At 32.2% G+C, this 18,031-nt stretch overlaps 1 protein-coding gene across 2 annotated transcripts; it reads left to right on the forward strand.

The window, feature by feature from the left end:
* Positions 1-4,476: 4,476 nt before the first annotated feature.
* On the forward strand, positions 4,477-13,116 carry LOC136204117 (probable auxin efflux carrier component 1c). 2 transcript variants are annotated; one of them, XM_065995317.1, is made up of 6 exons: positions 4,477-5,898; positions 6,704-6,962; positions 8,273-8,358; positions 9,742-9,899; positions 11,481-11,557; positions 12,801-13,116. In XM_065995317.1, the coding sequence occupies exons 1-6, from the start codon at positions 4,716-4,718 to the stop codon at positions 12,865-12,867; spliced, it is 1,830 nt and encodes a 609-aa protein (XP_065851389.1). In that variant the 5' UTR covers positions 4,477-4,715; the 3' UTR covers positions 12,868-13,116. The 2 variants fall into 2 exon arrangements, with proteins under 2 accessions (XP_065851389.1, XP_065851390.1); XM_065995318.1 differs by having other exon boundaries at positions 6,707-6,962.
* Positions 13,117-18,031: the final 4,915 nt, after the last annotated feature.

Here is an 18,031-nt window from a genome sequence, read left to right on the forward strand (position 1 = left end):
GGCACACTTCGAATTAGCTTTATCCAAAGTCTCTTTGAAGGAGCCTTTAGACACACGCTCACTATGGAGGGGAACGCCCAGATACTTCCCAAGAGAATCAGTAAGAGGAATACCTGAGAGATCACTTAATCTCTTACAGACTCTCTGATTCATATTCTTAGAGCACATCATCCTAGATTTCTGGATATTAAGCTTCTGCCCAGAGGCCGAACAAAAACAATCCAGAATATCCATAATGACTCTCAACTGCTCCTCATTACCCTCAAGAAAGATAAGGACATCATCTGCAAAGAATAAGTGAGTCACCTGGGGACAGAAGCTGTTGATCGCCACAGGGTGGAAACTCCCATTATCAATCGCATCCTGAATCAGGTGAGAGAGCCTCTCCATAGCAATAACAAAAAGGAAAGGGCTCATAGGATCCCCCTGACGGATTCCTCTGCCCGGGGAAAATTCCTCCGATATATCCCCATTGACCATAACTTGAAACACAGGAGAAGAAATACATACCTTAATTAAACTTCTCCAGCTGTCCGGGATTCTAGCTCTCTCAAGGCTCTCCATCAAGAAATCCCAATTAATTCGATCATAGGCCTTCTCTAAATCCAGCTTCAGAGCCACAATGCCTTTCCTCCCCTTCCTAATCTTCATCGTGTGGACCATCTCTTGGGCGATCACCACATTATCCATCATTTGTCTACCAGGCACAAAGCTACCCTGATTCTGACAAATGATCGCAGGAAGAATGCCACGGATTCTATTAGCCACAATCTTTGTAACAGTTTTGTAAAGAACATTACAAAGACTGATAGGTCTCATATGCAAAAAGGAAGAAGGCTTATCAATCTTAGGAATCAGAACCAGGAGGGTTCTATTAACCAGCTCAATATCCTTCGAACCACTGAACACCCCCAAGACAAAATTATAGATGCCTTCCTTCACTACATCCCAATGCTTATGGTAAAAGCCCGCCGGAAGACCATCAATCCCAGGAGCTTTAGAAGCCCCAATGCTGAAGATAGCTTGGTCAATCTCTTTTCGGGAAATAGGTTGAAAGGCCTCCTGACTACAATCCTCACTGATTAAAGGAAATGTAGCAATAGAGTGAGCCCTCTCCAAAAGAACAGGTTCCTCTTTGAACAGCTCTCTGTAGAAATCCAGGGCTAAGTTCCGAATAACCTCATCTTCATAAACCCAATCACCATTAGAATCCTTAATGGCCTCAATTCTATTTCTCTGCCTAATTTATCGTAAACTCTAACTTTTATTCTACTTTGTCAAACTACGCTTAAGGGCTTTAAATTACTTTTATAATTATTAATCAATGTATAATTTACTATTTCATATCTAATATCCATTTATTCATGTTACCACCACTTTGATTCTTGTCGCTGTTTTGTTTTTTTCGTTCCTCTTTTTAATTTAGTTTTCTTCTCCTTCATTTCACGGTATTGATTTCTAAACACAATTTCCTTTGGTCAAAGTATAACTACAATCAAACTTTTCTTTCTTGAGGATTTGTTTTCCAATTTTGTCTTTTCTCAAAAGTCTTTTCGATGGCAGTGGCAACAATAGTTTTTTTGTGTCATGATAAATTTCTATAATCTCATCGACATCAGTTTCAAACTTTTCCTTTCTTGTTCGCCTGGTTTTTTGGGCTCTTCTATCATAAGTTATTCTTCAAGTTTTATTTGGAAATTCATATGTAATTGGTTGTTGCATTATAAGATCAATGCTTAAGTTTTTTTGTTTGTTTCTTATGCATTTGGCTTAATTTTATTTATTGTTATTTTTTCAATACTTACATGTTCACGTTCTATCATATTTTTGGCACAAATGCTAATAGATTCCGACATAAATCATTGTCCCAATTTGGTAATATTATAACTTGGAATAATATTGGCTATTTGGAAGTTGTTTACAGTTATAATTTCATCAATGGAAGTTATGTTGTGAAAACTAGAATATGAAAATGAAGGTAAAGAAATCGAAATTCAGAGAACATAAGAAAAAAACTTGCAATTGAAATTCAGGATAGTAGTTAATACTTTTTTGAACGTTTTGATATGAATTGAATCATTATTATCTTATTTGGTATCTTTTGAATGAAATGCTTTAAAAATCTAGGTTGCAGTTGTACCCTCAACAACATCTGCAATTTTGACAACAGTAATATGTAAAGAAGGAGAAGAAAATGATTTTCCATAACTAATTATTAATCTTCCCTTTTTATAGTGATGCGTCATTCAATGATAGAATCAATTTAAAATTATTAAAATTTAACAAAATGAGATTTTTTTTTAAATATAGGACATTTGCTTTTCTTATATCAGAGCCAGGTTTCGATCCTGGGACCTGTGGGTTATGGGCCCACCACGCTTCCGCTGCGCCACTCTAATTAATGTATTATCAACATGGAATGAGCAAACTTAAGTTTGCTCATATATTATTAGTTTCAACGTGGAATGAAATTAATTAAATTTAATCTATTTAAAATTGCAGTTTCGTTAATTCTTTTGGATCGGGTTTTCGTTATATAAGTTAAGGTTTTAACATAACTGTTTAAGCCATAACTAAAGTTATTTAGAACTAGAATTTACATGAAACTAAGTTTTCAATTTTCTAAATTATCATTCTTTTCAAGAAATCTTTCTGTAAAATAACAACTTTCTCTCTTTTAACCAATCAATATTGTTTAGAACTAGAATTTACATGAGTTCAAAATAAAAAAGTTAAGGAATTAATATTGTTTAGAACTAGAAATCTTACCCGTGTTAAGAACTAGATTTTACATGATTTTAAGATAAAAAAAAGTTAAACAACTAATATTGTTTAGAATATTATTTTCATCATCTCTATAAAAGAAATGTCATATATATTATTAGAGTGGTCAAAATTAAGATATTTTTTTTATTAATAACTAACAAAATCAAACTTTTACGTTTGTTTCAAAATTGAGTAACTACCATATTACTAAGGTTTACAGCTGAGCAAAACAGTAATTCAACCAGAATCTTTGTTTTGTTCAATTATTTTTATACTCTGATCCAGTCCAGTTTTTAATTAGGTCTAATTTGGTTTCAGTTCAGCTTTTAATTAGGTTTAATTTGGTAATAGGTTATTCCGTTAAAAAAGAACTGGTTAAATTGAAATTTATATATAAATAAAAAAGTTATAATTTTATTTTCATATTCATGAAGATAAAATAAAGCCCATATATTATAAGTATCAATCCTAAAAATCATCTCATCCATACTAATAACTTTATTAGTATGATAAAAAAAAACTATAAAATAAAAATATATTGAATTATTTTAAACAAATTTAGAAATTTTGGTTATTTTAATTGAAAACTGGAGCGATTTTTTTTGTTGTGATCTAATAATATTTAGTATAATGTTTTTTTTTTTGTGAAGTGTAGATTTATATTAAAAGTCAAACTTATTTTTTCAAAATTTGGTAACATACAACTTTAAAACTAAAACTGATCTTTTTTGAAAATATTCCGGTTAAATTTGGACCATTTAGTATGTTAGAGTTAAATCAGCACTTCACTGAAAATTTTACGACTATATTTGATATGTAAATTTCGTTTCGGTTAATGGACAGTTGGGTTAAAGTAATCCCGTAGTGGTAGAGTGACAATGAATTTAGTTTACCCTAATTTGAAAACACATCAATTGCACTCTCACTTTTCCCCCGAAGGCCATAGCTTTACCCTTTGTATAAAAATCCACTTTGTACCACCACCTACCGCCGCCACTACCACCACCGTTCTCCATACATTGTAGAGCGCATTTTACAAACTGAAATTACAAATACTCCCCTTCTCTCAAATCCAAAGGGTAAATTACACCCATGGCCACCCAACTTTATCCATTTTAACATTATGACCACTGAACTCTACAATTTTCAACATTGATAGCCACTCAACTTTAACTAACTCCTCAAATTAACCGCTAACAACTTCAAAATGAAAATATAAAAGAATTAAAGTTGTTCATAACGACATTTATCATGAACCCACATTTTTTATTTTCTAAAATTATCCTTTTTGGAGCTTTCTCTCTTTAAAAATTCACTATCTCTCCTAACCAAACAACAAATAAATGACCTTAAAACGAAAATTTTCAAGAATTAAAGGTCTTTAAAATATCATTAATTCTTCAAAGTTTTTATTTTGAGACCGTCAATGGTTGTTTTGAGGCGTTGAGTGATCACCTGTGTTAAAAAGTATAAAGTCTAGTGGTCATACGGTTAAGAATTGAAGTTTAGTGGTCATGAATGTAATTTACCTCAAAAATCCACTTTGTAGCACCACCTACCGCCGCCGCTACCACCACCTGCCACCGCCACCGTTGTCCATAGAATGTAGAGCCCATTTTAGAAAGTGAAATTACAAATACCCCCAAAATCCAAACACAAGTTAAAACAAGAAAAAGGTTAAACATTTAGATATAAAAATATAAAAAGCAAAGCCCTTTGCTTTGGGGACTGAACTTGCAAGTGTGCAAGCAAGCTTGCTCCCATCGCAACTCTCAAAGCAAAAGGCTGTGTCACTAAGCAAAAAGAATTCTTTCTTCTTCTTCCTCCTCACAAAACCCCATAAACCCACTTCACATTCTTCAAATTCTTAAAAAATCTCCATCTGGGTCACTTTCATTTCTCAAAAAAACAACTGGAGTTGTGTTAGAATTCAGAAAAAAAAAACCAAGATGATCACAGCACTAGATTTCTACCATGTAATGACAGCAATGGTGCCCCTTTATGTAGCCATGATTCTAGCTTATGGATCAGTGAAATGGTGGAAAATATTCACTCCTGATCAATGTTCTGGAATCAACCGTTTTGTAGCTCTTTTTGCTGTGCCACTTTTATCTTTCCATTTCATATCTTCTAACAATCCATACACTATGAATCTCCGGTTTATAGCTGCAGATACACTCCAGAAAGTTATAGTTCTTACTGGTTTAGGGGTTTGGACATGGATAACAAAAAGGGGTTGTTTAGAATGGACTATTACACTGTTTTCACTATCTACTTTACCAAATACTCTTGTTATGGGTATCCCTTTACTTAAAGGGATGTATGGGGATTTTTCAGGTAGTTTAATGGTTCAAATAGTGGTTCTTCAGTGTATAATTTGGTACACTTTGATGCTTTTCTTGTTTGAATATAGAGGTGCTAGAATGTTGATTTCTGAGCAATTTCCAGACACTGCTGGCTCTATTGTATCTATACATGTTGATTCTGATATTATGTCTCTGGATGGGAGACAGCCATTGGAGACTGAGGCTGAAATTAAAGAGGATGGGAAGTTACATGTTACTGTTAGGAAATCAAATGCTTCAAGATCAGATATTTACTCTAGGAGGTCTCAGGGGTTGTCTTCAACTACTCCTAGGCCTTCTAATTTGACTAATGCTGAGATTTACTCCTTGCAATCCTCTAGAAATCCTACTCCTAGAGGGTCTAGTTTTAACCATACTGATTTTTACTCTATGATGGCTGCTGGAAGGAGCTCTAATTTTGGTGCTTCTGATGTTTATGGTTTATCTAGTAGAGGGCCTACTCCTAGGTCATCAAATTTTGAAGAAGATGGAGCTGGAAAGAGGTTTCATTATGGTGGTGGTGGTGGTGCCGGTGCCGGTGGTGGTGCAACACATTATCCGGCACCAAACCCTGGGATGTTTTCCCCAACTGGGTCTAAAGCTGCTTCTGCTGCAAATAATGCAAAGAAGATCTCAAATGGTCAAGATGGAGGAGGAGGAGGAGGGAGAGATCTTCATATGTTTGTATGGAGTTCTAGTGCTTCTCCTGTGTCTGATGTGTTTGGAGCTCATGATTATGGTGCCCATGACCAGAAAGATGTTAGATTGGCTGTTTCTCCAGGGAAAGGTATGGTCTTTTTTTATTTTATCAATCTGAGTAAACCCATGCTTCAAATTTGATCATATTCAAAAAAAAATTAAGAGTTAATTAGAATGTAATTAGGGAAGTTGCTTACTTTATTGATGGATTATGGAGTTTAAGTAGATTCAAACTCAAAAAATTGTGGCCTTTTTTCATTTTTGAGTAAACCCATTATCAAATTACTCCAAATTTTCTCCCCCATTTTGATTATATTGAATGACGAGACTCGTGTTTGTGGTGTTTTCTCGTAATTTATAGATTCTAAATTGATGTTTCCGGTGTTTAAAAAAAATAAAACTATGGACATAGCTTTTATGGGATTTTCGGTGTTTTTCAACGTTCTCAAGCCCCTAGATCCGTCCGTGGCCGTATTAAAAAAAATTTAAGAGGTAATTAGAATGTAATTAGGAAAGTTGCTTACTTTGTTGATGGGTTATGGAGTTTAAGTAGATCCAAACTCAAAACGTTACAGCTTCTTTTCATTTTTGAGTAAACCCATGATCAAGTTACTCCAAATTTTCTCACCCATTTTGATTATAATCACGGGATATTTGGTCTATCGTAATTTATAAGTGTAAAATTGATGTTTTGGGTGTTTTTTACCGTTTTTTGGAATTTTTGTCATTTTTCGTTGATCAGTGGGTGCTTAAAGCTCCCCAGTTCCCCTCGATAATCAAGATTTTAAGAGTTAATAAGCTTTTAAACCATTACCCATGATGAAATTAATGTCAATTTTGTTACCCATTTTGATTATGTTAAAGTTTGATGAGAAAGATGGTGACTTTTTCAGTAGATGGGCATAGAGAGAATCAGCATCATGAAGAAGAATACATGGAAAGAGAAGATTTCAGCTTTGGTAATAGAGAAATGAAAAATGATGGAGGAGGAGGAGAGAAAGTGGGGGGAGCAAGTGATGGGAAACCAAAAGTGATGCCTCCAACAAGTGTAATGACAAGGCTAATATTAATCATGGTGTGGAGGAAACTCATCAGAAATCCAAACACTTACTCCAGCTTAATTGGTCTCACTTGGTCTCTTGTTTCTTTCAGGTAATTAACTATATTTAACTAATACTTTATGTCCTCAATTCTACTTTACACAGTAATAGTCATTCCATTCAGATGATATCACATTATCGCAACTGCTAATATGACATTATCTGAGTGGAAGAACCGGTATTAGTCCCGATCCATATATAGATTGCCACTCTTACTTGTCAAGAGATAGAAAGCATGGGGTGTTGATGCACTCCCGGCCATTGGAAACTACTTTTGAACTTAATATATTTTTGAATTTTTGTATTTGTCCAAAAAAGTCAACTGTCTCTATATAGTTTGAAAGTATGCTATTTACAATGGCCTTAAATTGAACTATTTACACAATCATGCACGTGAATGTCCATTGGGTTTGAAGCTTGTAGAACACATGTCCATATTAACATATCTTGCAATTTAATCAATAATGAAGCTGTTAGGATTCGAACCCTTGATCAGTTGATCAAAGAGGTTGTGATACCATCTCATGGAATCATTTGAACTGTTAATCTTGTAGTTAAGGCCCAAGAATAGCTTTTATATTAATATAAGCCTCAATTGGGTCTTTAACTATCGGCTTAAACTTTTAGTGCATTGGTTCCTTGACACACCCTCTCACGCGAATGTTTCTTGGACTTAGACCCCGTACAAAGCTGATAGTTAAAAGCTCAATTCATACTAATATTTGGCGGTACGTACATCAACTTGTTCAAAATCTCTTTTTGCTTTGTCACGTGAATTTTATGGGGTAAATTACATACGTGGTGTACAACCTTTGTCCTATTTCACACTTTGGTGTACAATCTTTAATTTTGCACAAAAAAATATGCAACCTTTTGGTGACCTCTCACTAAAATGTACAGCCGGTAATTGTGACCAGTCAACGCCCCAGATCAGCAATTTGACCTTCATAAAAGTAAAAAATATTGACGTGGTGTGTTGACTTTGTATTGACCTGTTACAATTATCAGTTGTACATTTTAGTGGGAGGTCACCAAAAAGGTTGTACACTAAAATGTGAAATATGATAAATGTTCTACACCACGTATATAATTTATCCGAATTTTAGATATTAAGCAAATTCAAGAATAACTAAAACATTTATAAAGTATATGAATAGATTATTTTTCTAAAAAAATATCTTCAGAGACTAATATAAAAATGTTATTCTTAAACTTTAATTATCAGTTTAAACTTTTAATTCAATCAGTTCCATAATACGATATCAGACCATTTTAGACCCATATATCTATACGTGTCTGTCTGTGTTGTTACAACATTAATCTGATATTGTCTATAAAATCAATATTGGTATTTGGATGTAGGTGGCATGTAGAAATGCCTGCAATAGTAGCAAAGTCCATCTCTATTCTGTCAGATGCAGGCCTTGGCATGGCTATGTTCAGTCTTGGTCAGTATTTCTTTTTAACTCATTATTATTATTTATTTTCAATCAGAATCAAATCTTTCCTTTTTTTGCAATGATATGATTAATGTTGGTAATTATAAAAATAAGTGCACGCTTGTGGGCATAATCATAATTAATTAAGTGGATTATTCACCTACAATATATCGAATTTAACTTTAAACCACGCTTTCATGCTTCCTTAACCTTTTCTGTTTTCAATCATAGACCTTCTAATTTTACATTTTTCCACATTGACCTCTTAACAATTCATAAATTTACAATTTATACTCTTATAAACATTCTTATATCCCTGATCATTCCGATTTTAGCGGATTAATGCCCTGTTTATTTGGAGTTCTTATATTAGGCACTCGGTGTTCCATGTCACTTAGATGATCCTTAATTCACATTTGGACATGCGTATTGTGACTCCGCTTAATAATTAAAATAGTAGGATCTTTTATAATATATGTGTGTCCATATTACACATGACAAAAAATACATGGAAGGTCTTCTATTTGACATGGAGAACCGGTTGCTTCTATTAATTTCTCATCTATTTGTCGGAAAATATTATGCAGAAAAATAAGTCAATATGAAATTTTAGGTTAGTCAATAGAAAAATACACGAAGAAAGTGGAGAAAATGTTTTATATTTTTTTTAAAAAGTAAAACATTCCACTTCATTTTTTTTCATTTCGAATAGTAGTAATCTACCACTTTTTTACATTTTCCCTTATTGTAATCAAACATTAAAAACTATTTTATTTTCTAACAAATTTTTTTCTCTCACCCAATATTTTGCTGCAAACAAACGAGGCCTAAGTTCCTGATCTTTTAACTCAACGTATCATGCCCATGTTTATTTATATTTGATCACATTAACACATGTTTATCAATTTAGTGAGTCGTAAATATCTAATTCAATTAAAAAAGCGTTATTTATTTTATATGTATTTGAAATTATATTTTTTACGGTTCGATAAAGTTCTAACAATTTCTCTACTTGCTACACGATAGAAAAAAAAAAGGCAAAAATGTAAATTTCAAATACATATTTAATGAATAACGTTTAATTAACCAAATCTAAATAATGTGACAAAAAATATAAACTTATCTTACTTTGTAACCCTTAATTCTATTAATTTGGATTAAAATAAAATAAATGTGTGACATGTGACAAATTTAGTGGAAACATGTAAGAGCATAGAGAATTGAGACAAAGGGGTGAAAATGTAAAAAATAGTAATTTAAAGGGCATGATGAGAATATATATTGTAATCCTAGAGATATGCAAAAAGACTGTGGAAGGAATAAAAATGGAGGGTGGGAGTGATGATGAAAAAGAAAAGAAGGGATATTTATTTAATTAAGTGGAAATGGCAGGACTGTTCATGGCATTACAACCGAGGATAATAGCATGTGGGAATTCAATAGCAGGTTTTGCAATGGGTGTAAGATTCCTTACAGGTCCAGCTGTCATGGCTGCTGCTTCCCTTGCTGTTGGTCTTAAAGGCACTCTTTTACATGTCGCCATTGTTCAGGTTAGTATTCGATCATAACATGACACATTGATTTGATGACTTTTTTTTACGTATTGTAAAGAAATGCTTTTTTTTTTTAACTAACTTGTCGTATTGATTTGACGATATGAAAAACATTGTTGTCAAATTTTTTTTTAAGGTGGGACCGAATCAGTATTGGTCTCGTTCAACTAGATACTGCCACATTAGGTACACTGTAATGTGAGAGTATCTAAATAGAAAGACCGATACTAGTTCTGATCCATCGTATAATTTTTTTTGATACTTTTTTATAAATAAATACTGTTTTTTCATTTATAAATCACAATTTTTATCGATAAAAAATTTGTTCCCTTTTCATTTTTTTGTATCCTAGTAAAATGTTGAATCTTCTTAATTTTCAAAGATTTTACTTAAAATGAATTATTAATCTTTTTTTAGATCGTTGTAGAGGTCAAAAGATTTTTGTTTTTAGCAAATTAAGCGAATCAATAAATCATTTTAAGTAAATTTCAGGTGTAAATAAGAGGTTTTTAATATATAATAAAAAAATTAGCTTTTTTTTAATAACAAACCATACTAGAAGCTAGAAATGTATTAATAATACACTTTTTCTTATTTTATTTTTTTTGGTAAGAATACACTTTTTCTTATTTATATAATTGAAAAAATCTTTTAAATTATGAAATTATTCAAAGATTTTTTTATCAAAATAAGATAATATTTAGTTAATTTTTTTTAGTGTAATGCTACTATTTAAAATATTAATTTTAAGAATAATCAAATTTCATTATTATTGTTAAATATAAATTTAAATTTAATTTTTTTTGACAAATTCATTAAATTTAAATTATAGAATATTTTGAATCTTTATCTTAAAATTCTAATAAGTTTAAATTTCACAATGAATATTTTTTTTTCTATTTAGTGGGTAGGTGAACATTACGAGAATTCAAATATTTAGTCAGTAAATTCAGTATATTATTCAAGAAATTTCAAAATTATTTAAATATGGTTTATCAGGAAAAAAATACTTATTTTAAGGAAAAACGCTATTTTATAATGTATTAGTCTTATCCGTAAACGGGAATAATAAAATAATAACGTAATTTAATATATTTTATTTATTTAAATTTTAAAATTCAAGCGTGTACAAAAAAATAAAAATAAAAATACAAAATCTCACATGTATCTAGACATAATTGTGTCTACAAATACACGTGAGTTCCCATTCTCTATCATTCCCCCAAGTTATTCTAGTATACAATGAAAGCATGTGCTCTCAACCAATAAAGTAAGACACGTCAGCTTATGTGCTGACGTATCCAGCTCTTATTGGTTGGAAGGAAGCACCACTAAGATTTTTCATGTTCCCTTTAATTTGGATATGTTTTATTAGTTTAATTAATTTGATTAAAAATTAAAAAAAAAAACAGCAAGGGCCAAGATGAACAGAAACTTTGGTTGGAGGAGTATTAATGAGAAAACATTTATTTCATGTTAACCACTAACATGTTTTTTTTTGTAATTATTTGTGCATTTAATTATTTTGGTTGGATGGGAAAATAATAAATATATTAATTAATTAATTTAATAAAACAGGCAGCTCTACCTCAAGGAATTGTCCCCTTCGTCTTTGCCAAGGAGTACAATGTGCACCCTGATATTCTTAGCACAGCGTAAGTTTTTCTTTTATTTTTCCTAATTAATATACGAGAAGTTTTACTGTGGACCGAGATCAGTAATAGTTTTTCATTCAAATGATACCACGTCAATAATTAGAATGACGTGGTATTATCTGGGTGTGCAATCTTCATCATGTGGATGAAGATGAAAAGGGTCAGAACAATAGAAATTTTATAGTACTTCAGAAGTAATACTCCCGATCAATGAAAATCGTTTTAAATACCACTAAATGGATATGATTGGTGGAAAGAAAAAATATAAATACATATGTCTTGAATTCATTGATCGGAAGTACTACTCTGGGAGTACCATAAAATTTTCCCTGTAAAGGGTGGTTCAGAAGGCTAGGGGTGCTGGTGCACCCCTGTATCCCTTACATACAAGGAACCAATTGAATATAAAATTTAAGATTTAATAATAATTTTTATTATAATTTATGATATTTTTGTATGTGAATGCTTTCTGAGCTTGATGTGTGTATAATACATATCAATATGATGTGTTTTCACCATTAAATGATGTATTAGAAAATTAATCCAATGGTGAAAACACACAAAGTAAGACTTACTTTGTTAAAAACAAAGTAAGCATAGCCTTTACCTACATTATCTATATTACCATTTGTTAGATTTTTTTTTTTAAATAAATGAGAGTTCTTAGGATTTGATAATAAACCGATACACGTAATGAAGTCATTTAAACTAAAAATTCAAATTGATAGTTAAGATCCACTTATAACTTTTATTATGATCTCTAGGCTTCCGGATTAGGTAAAAGTTTGGGTAAATTATATACGTGGTGTGCAACTTTTATCTTATTTCACATTTTGGTGTACAACTTTCAATTTTGTACAAAAAAAAATGTATAACATTTTGGTGATTTCCCACTAAAATGTACGGCCGGTAATTGTGACCGATCAATGTGAAGTCAACGTGCCACATCAACAAATTGACCTCCTTAAAGTCAAAAGTTGACCAGTCAATGCGCCACATCAGCAATTTTGACTTTTATGGATGTCAAATTATTGACGTGACACGTTGACTCCGTGTAATTACCAGCTATACATTTCAGTGAGAGATTACCAAAAGATTGTACAGTTTTGTGTTCAAAATTATACACCAAAATATCAAAAAAGGTAAAGATTATACACCACGTATATAATTTATTTGTACATTATCAATATTATTATTATGCTTTTATCTTATGTGCTTATCTCTTGCTTTTGAAATTTTGCAGAGTGATATTTGGGATGCTGATTGCTTTGCCCATAACTCTAGTGTACTACATTTTATTGGGTTTGTGAAGAAAATGAAAAGAAAATATCATTAAAGAATTATTTCAAGGGTAGAGCTACTTCCATGTAATGAATCTTTTTTTTTTATTTTTTTTTTTGGTAGTTGAAATTTGTAAAATCAATGGTTTTTAGTGAATTATGATCAAGTGAAAAGAAACAAACAAAAAAATATTTTGTAGGTAGATAGATTAAGGTTAGATTTCCTTCAAATGTTATTCCAAGAATTTGTGCTCTACTTCTATACAAAAGATGTAACTAAAAGGAATGCATTTTTTATATTACCTTCTTGTTTTTCTTCATTTTTTATTTATTGATTATGCAATTTGATATCACACCATATAGGTCAGAGAGAGTCGGAATCCGATGAACTCGTTATGATACTTAAGTTAGCAAATGTTTTAGAAAGATTGAAGAGAATAATTATTGATGACTGTAATATAACATAAATCTTTAGAGTGATTCAACTTTTTTATATATATAATGGAATCAAGAGTAGATATTGTAATTTTGGAAAATATGTGCCTTAGTGACTTATTAGATAAGTGTTGTTATCTGATTGGCCAGGAAGCTTGTAAACTGTTATGATGTTGAGCAGCACACCTTGCCATATGGCAAATGTCCTTTGTGGAGCTGACCTCACAAGATCCGAGGATTTTCTTTCCTTCATTGTACTGATTCTGGACCGAATGGTGGATAGTGATCCACATAGTCGGATGGTACTCTAAGTATCACCAGGGGATATTTTTAGTTCAAATCAGACGATTCTTATAAACTATCCTGATCGTAATCAATCCAAGTGCTAGGAATGTTCTCTAAGAGTATGCTAGAGGGTATCACAATTAAGAAAAAAGGAAGTCGGTTTGTTTTTTTAGGGAAAAAATGCGTGGTTATACATACGGATTTATAAGTAGCACTGTAATTGAGTCGAGTTGCTCATGAGTGGCTCAATAAAAGCTCAGTTGCGTTTGACTTGATATATAAACGAGTTGAGCTTAAGCACAATGAAACTTTGTTTAAAAGTTTGCGAACAGACTCGGTTATAGATTAATGAACAAACTCGACTATAATGTTGATAAACACGTTCGTGAGTAAGCTTTGTTCGATTATTTTTTTAAGAACAATATTTCTATGAAGGAGAAAATATAAAACAACATAGTCTTTTATAAACTTTAGTTTTATAGGTTTCAGAACTATGTCGTATTGTGTCAAAGAAAATTCAAATACACATAATTAATGAATATAATTAAAGAGTTGTTAGAATGAAAGTTCATGAATAAAATTAACGAGTTGCTCGTGATTAGAACTCATGAACAAGCTTGTAAGCAGCTTATGAGAACAAGATTTTAAGACCGAATTTGTCAATTTTCTAACAAACCGATTATGAATATGTTAAAGTTCGGCTCAGCTCGACTAGACTACAGATAGTGAACCATGATGTGTTTTGTTGTTACATAAAAGTAAGTAAAATCACAAAATTTGATTAATACTATTTTGTAAACATGTTAAGTTAAAAAAAATCAATAATTTATTATGACACACTATTAAAATTAACGTGTTATGTCATCGAAATTAACTTGTCGTTTTAATAAAAACTTAAAACTATTAATTGAATTTTTCTTTTAGTTTCCAAGAAATTAAAATACACATAATTTTCTTAATAATAAAAAATAAATTAAATTTCTCTATTAATAAATGCTTAAAATCATTTATTTTTTTATATATACTTTATCTTTTTTTTTATTTATTTGGAAAAACTAGAACTTTTATAAAAGAAATATATTAATAGTCTATCCCGCTCCAAGCAACATTTGTTGATATTGTTATTTTTAGATTTTTAAATCTTATGAAAATAATTTAATGAAAAAGAAATAATTAGCTTTCTAGAGTGGAGATGTAAATTTAAGGATATATATACTATGAAAAATAATATATAATATAATATAAAAGTGGCTACTAGTACTAATTGATAATATTGTTGGCTACCATAGAGTATTAGGCTTAAAAGTGTTTTGGCATATTAAATCTTTTTTGTGACATAATATATACTTTAATTAGACATGAAGATTGATTAAGGGAGACATTATTGTTGTAAGATCAAATAAAATTGACACTTTTTACTGTCTTTTGACCCGACCAATTAGAATGTGTCACATCAACACATTTTCATTGGTTTGATTCACTTAGATTAAGCCATAATCGAACCGAGTAGAGTTTAGTTTTGGTCCGCTCATGTTCAGCTTGTTAGACTATTGACAAGCTCAAGCTTAATATTATGTCCGTGAACTGCTATAACATTCTGGTCCAATACCATTTACATATTGTTCGCTTTAGCCCAAATCCAATATCTTGGGCCTCACGATTTTAAAACGCGTCTGTATGTGTTGGATTTTCATCTTACTAATAAGCCCAAGTCAATCTCTCTCGCTTTCCGATGTGGGATTTAATTCATTCCTGCCCCTGTCGTCGTCCATTAGGGCCGCTCCTTGCTTAGGCCTTCTACCCCGACGCCACCCATTCCGGACCGGGTCTATACAACTGCTATTGAGGTGTTCGGGGACGAACCAGGGCAGAAGGCTTGAGCAAAGAGCGGGCCTAATGGATGGTGATGGGGATAGGAATGAACTGAATCCCACATCGGAAGTGGAGAGGGAGTGATTGGGGCTTATTAGTAAGATGAGAATCCAATACATTCAGGCGCGTTTTAAAGCCGTGAGGATCAAGGTGTTGGATTTGGGCCAAAGCGGACAATATTTATATGGTATTGGACCAAAGTGTTACAATTATTGAGTGCACATGTGATTTAGTCATTTAACCATTCAAAATTTGCAGCCTTCCGGTCCATTCATTTTTCTTTATGTTTTCTTCTTATAAAATTATATTAACTATTAAGGGCCGATAAAAATTTAATATAGGAACGTCAAAAAGTTTAAGACATACCTAGTTCCAATCCGCTAAAGGTATCACTGAAACCCGAATTAGACAAAGTTGGAAGAGAACTCCACCACTGCAGCTTAGTATAATATAAACTGTGATTAGTCAAAACATTTGCAACATAGTTGCCTCTTTATAAATATGTGAGACTGCCACACACATATGGATTTCAACATATTCAAACAATGAAGCTAACCTTGTCATACGTTCCAAGAACCTTAGTTGAGTCACATTTAAGTAGTCACATTCCAATCAAAGTTGAGGTCAAGCCTTCTCCTAAACCATCTTAACAACAAAAATAACAGCCTTAAATTCAGCGAGAAATATTGTGAAAGTAGAAATATGAAAAGTGAAAGCACCAATCGAAAACTCTCTGAGTTTCTGAAAATTCATCCACAACGCATTAAACTCGGACTCCCTATAGTGGAACCATCTATACACCTTCCACCAACCTGACGACAAAGGCTGCCATCAGATACCGACGATCCTGGTTAGTTTAGGTGGCTAGGAAGAAATGTTTAATATCATATGATTATATTTGATATTATAACAATCCGGTCCAGAGTGGGTGGCATCATGGTAGAAGGTCTGAGCCAGAAGCAGTCCTAAGGGATGACGATAGGGTAGGAATAAACTGAATCCACATCGAAAATGGAAAGAGAGTGAGTGTTGGCTTATTAGTACGGTAAGAATCCAATACATCCAGACATGTTTTAAAGCCGTGAGGCCCAATGTGTTTGATTTGGGCCAAAACGAATAATATCTATATGGTATTGGAGCAGATGTTACAATTGGTATCAGAGTCGACTCTCCACGTACGATGTATGGTTCATGGATGAACCAGGCGAAAACTGGTGGGGCTGTAACGACCCAGTCCGGAGTGGATTGCACCGGGATAGAAAGCCTGAGTAAGGAGCGGCCCTAAAGGGCAGGAATGAACTGAATTCCACTTCGAAAATGTAGAGAAAGTGACTCGGGCTTATTAGTAAAGTGAGAATCCAATACACCGCGTTTAAAAGCCGTGAGACCCAATGCGTTGGCTTGGGACCAAAACGGACAATATCTACATGGTATTGGACCGGATGTTACAAATACAAATGACACAAAATTTACAATCGTATTAAGCAGGATGTTTCTATAAATCATATTATCGTATCAGAAATTGACAGTCTGAATCCCAATTATAATGGATTGTTTAATTAAAAGATGAATAATTTAGATGATAGGAATGCTTTTACGGTTTTAGTGAGAGAACATAGTGCAATTAGGGACCCTCCATTTAGAAGATGGGAGCTATTTTGATTTGATATAGACCTCTTTGGAATATTGGGGGACAAAAGTCACATCCAAAGTTTCTAATCTTTCTTTTATTTTATTTTATTTTTCTACCTTCTATTAAATCTTTTAGTTACACATGATATTACCTTTTATTGACACCTTTCCTTTTCATTCTTGGACTATGTTTCTTGCTTTTCTTTGTCTAACATCTTTTTTGAACTAACAAATTGTGCTTTTCTACATTATAATATTACCCTACAATGACACCATTGTCTCCCAATGTGTACTATATAATACACTAATTAATTAATTAATTAATTAATTAATTATATACTAATTAATGGAGTTTCACATTAATTATTTCACCCATTTCCAACTTTTCTATTTTGACATGCATTGGGCATTGTTGTGATTAGTTTAATGTTAACCTTTCGGGTTCGGAAAGGGTGACATCGAATATAACGTTTGAGTAAGCATCGACTTTAAAATACAACGAGGCATCGACTTTAAAATACAACGAGGAGGGAAAGAATGAACTGCAACCACATCAGAGATATAAATCTGTGTGGCAAATAACTGTTAGTGGTTAGCTGTTAGCCGATTACTTTTTGGTTAGTTGATTTGACTACCTGATTCTGTAAACTTGTTTGGTAAAACTTAACTGATTGCTAATAGCTGTTTGTATAAAATGATAAATAAAGACATGGTAAAGTCTTTATTTGGGGTTAAATGGTAGTAATTAGGGGTAAAAATGTATTTCAAAAGAGATGGAGCAATAACCTAATTGAAAAATCTCATAAAATCAGTTTTTTTCAAAATTAGCTTTTTTGATTCAATAAGTTCTTTTCAACCTCTCTTCATCAAACACCACTATTAAATGTTTGACTAGTCAAAACCTCTAAAGTGCTTCAAACCTCTAATTTTACCCCCAAAAACTCTTTACCAAACAAGATCATAGAGAGGA

This window comes from Euphorbia lathyris, chromosome 8 (assembly GCF_963576675.1).
Source record: "Euphorbia lathyris chromosome 8, ddEupLath1.1, whole genome shotgun sequence".
Taxonomy (NCBI): domain Eukaryota; kingdom Viridiplantae; phylum Streptophyta; class Magnoliopsida; order Malpighiales; family Euphorbiaceae; genus Euphorbia; species Euphorbia lathyris.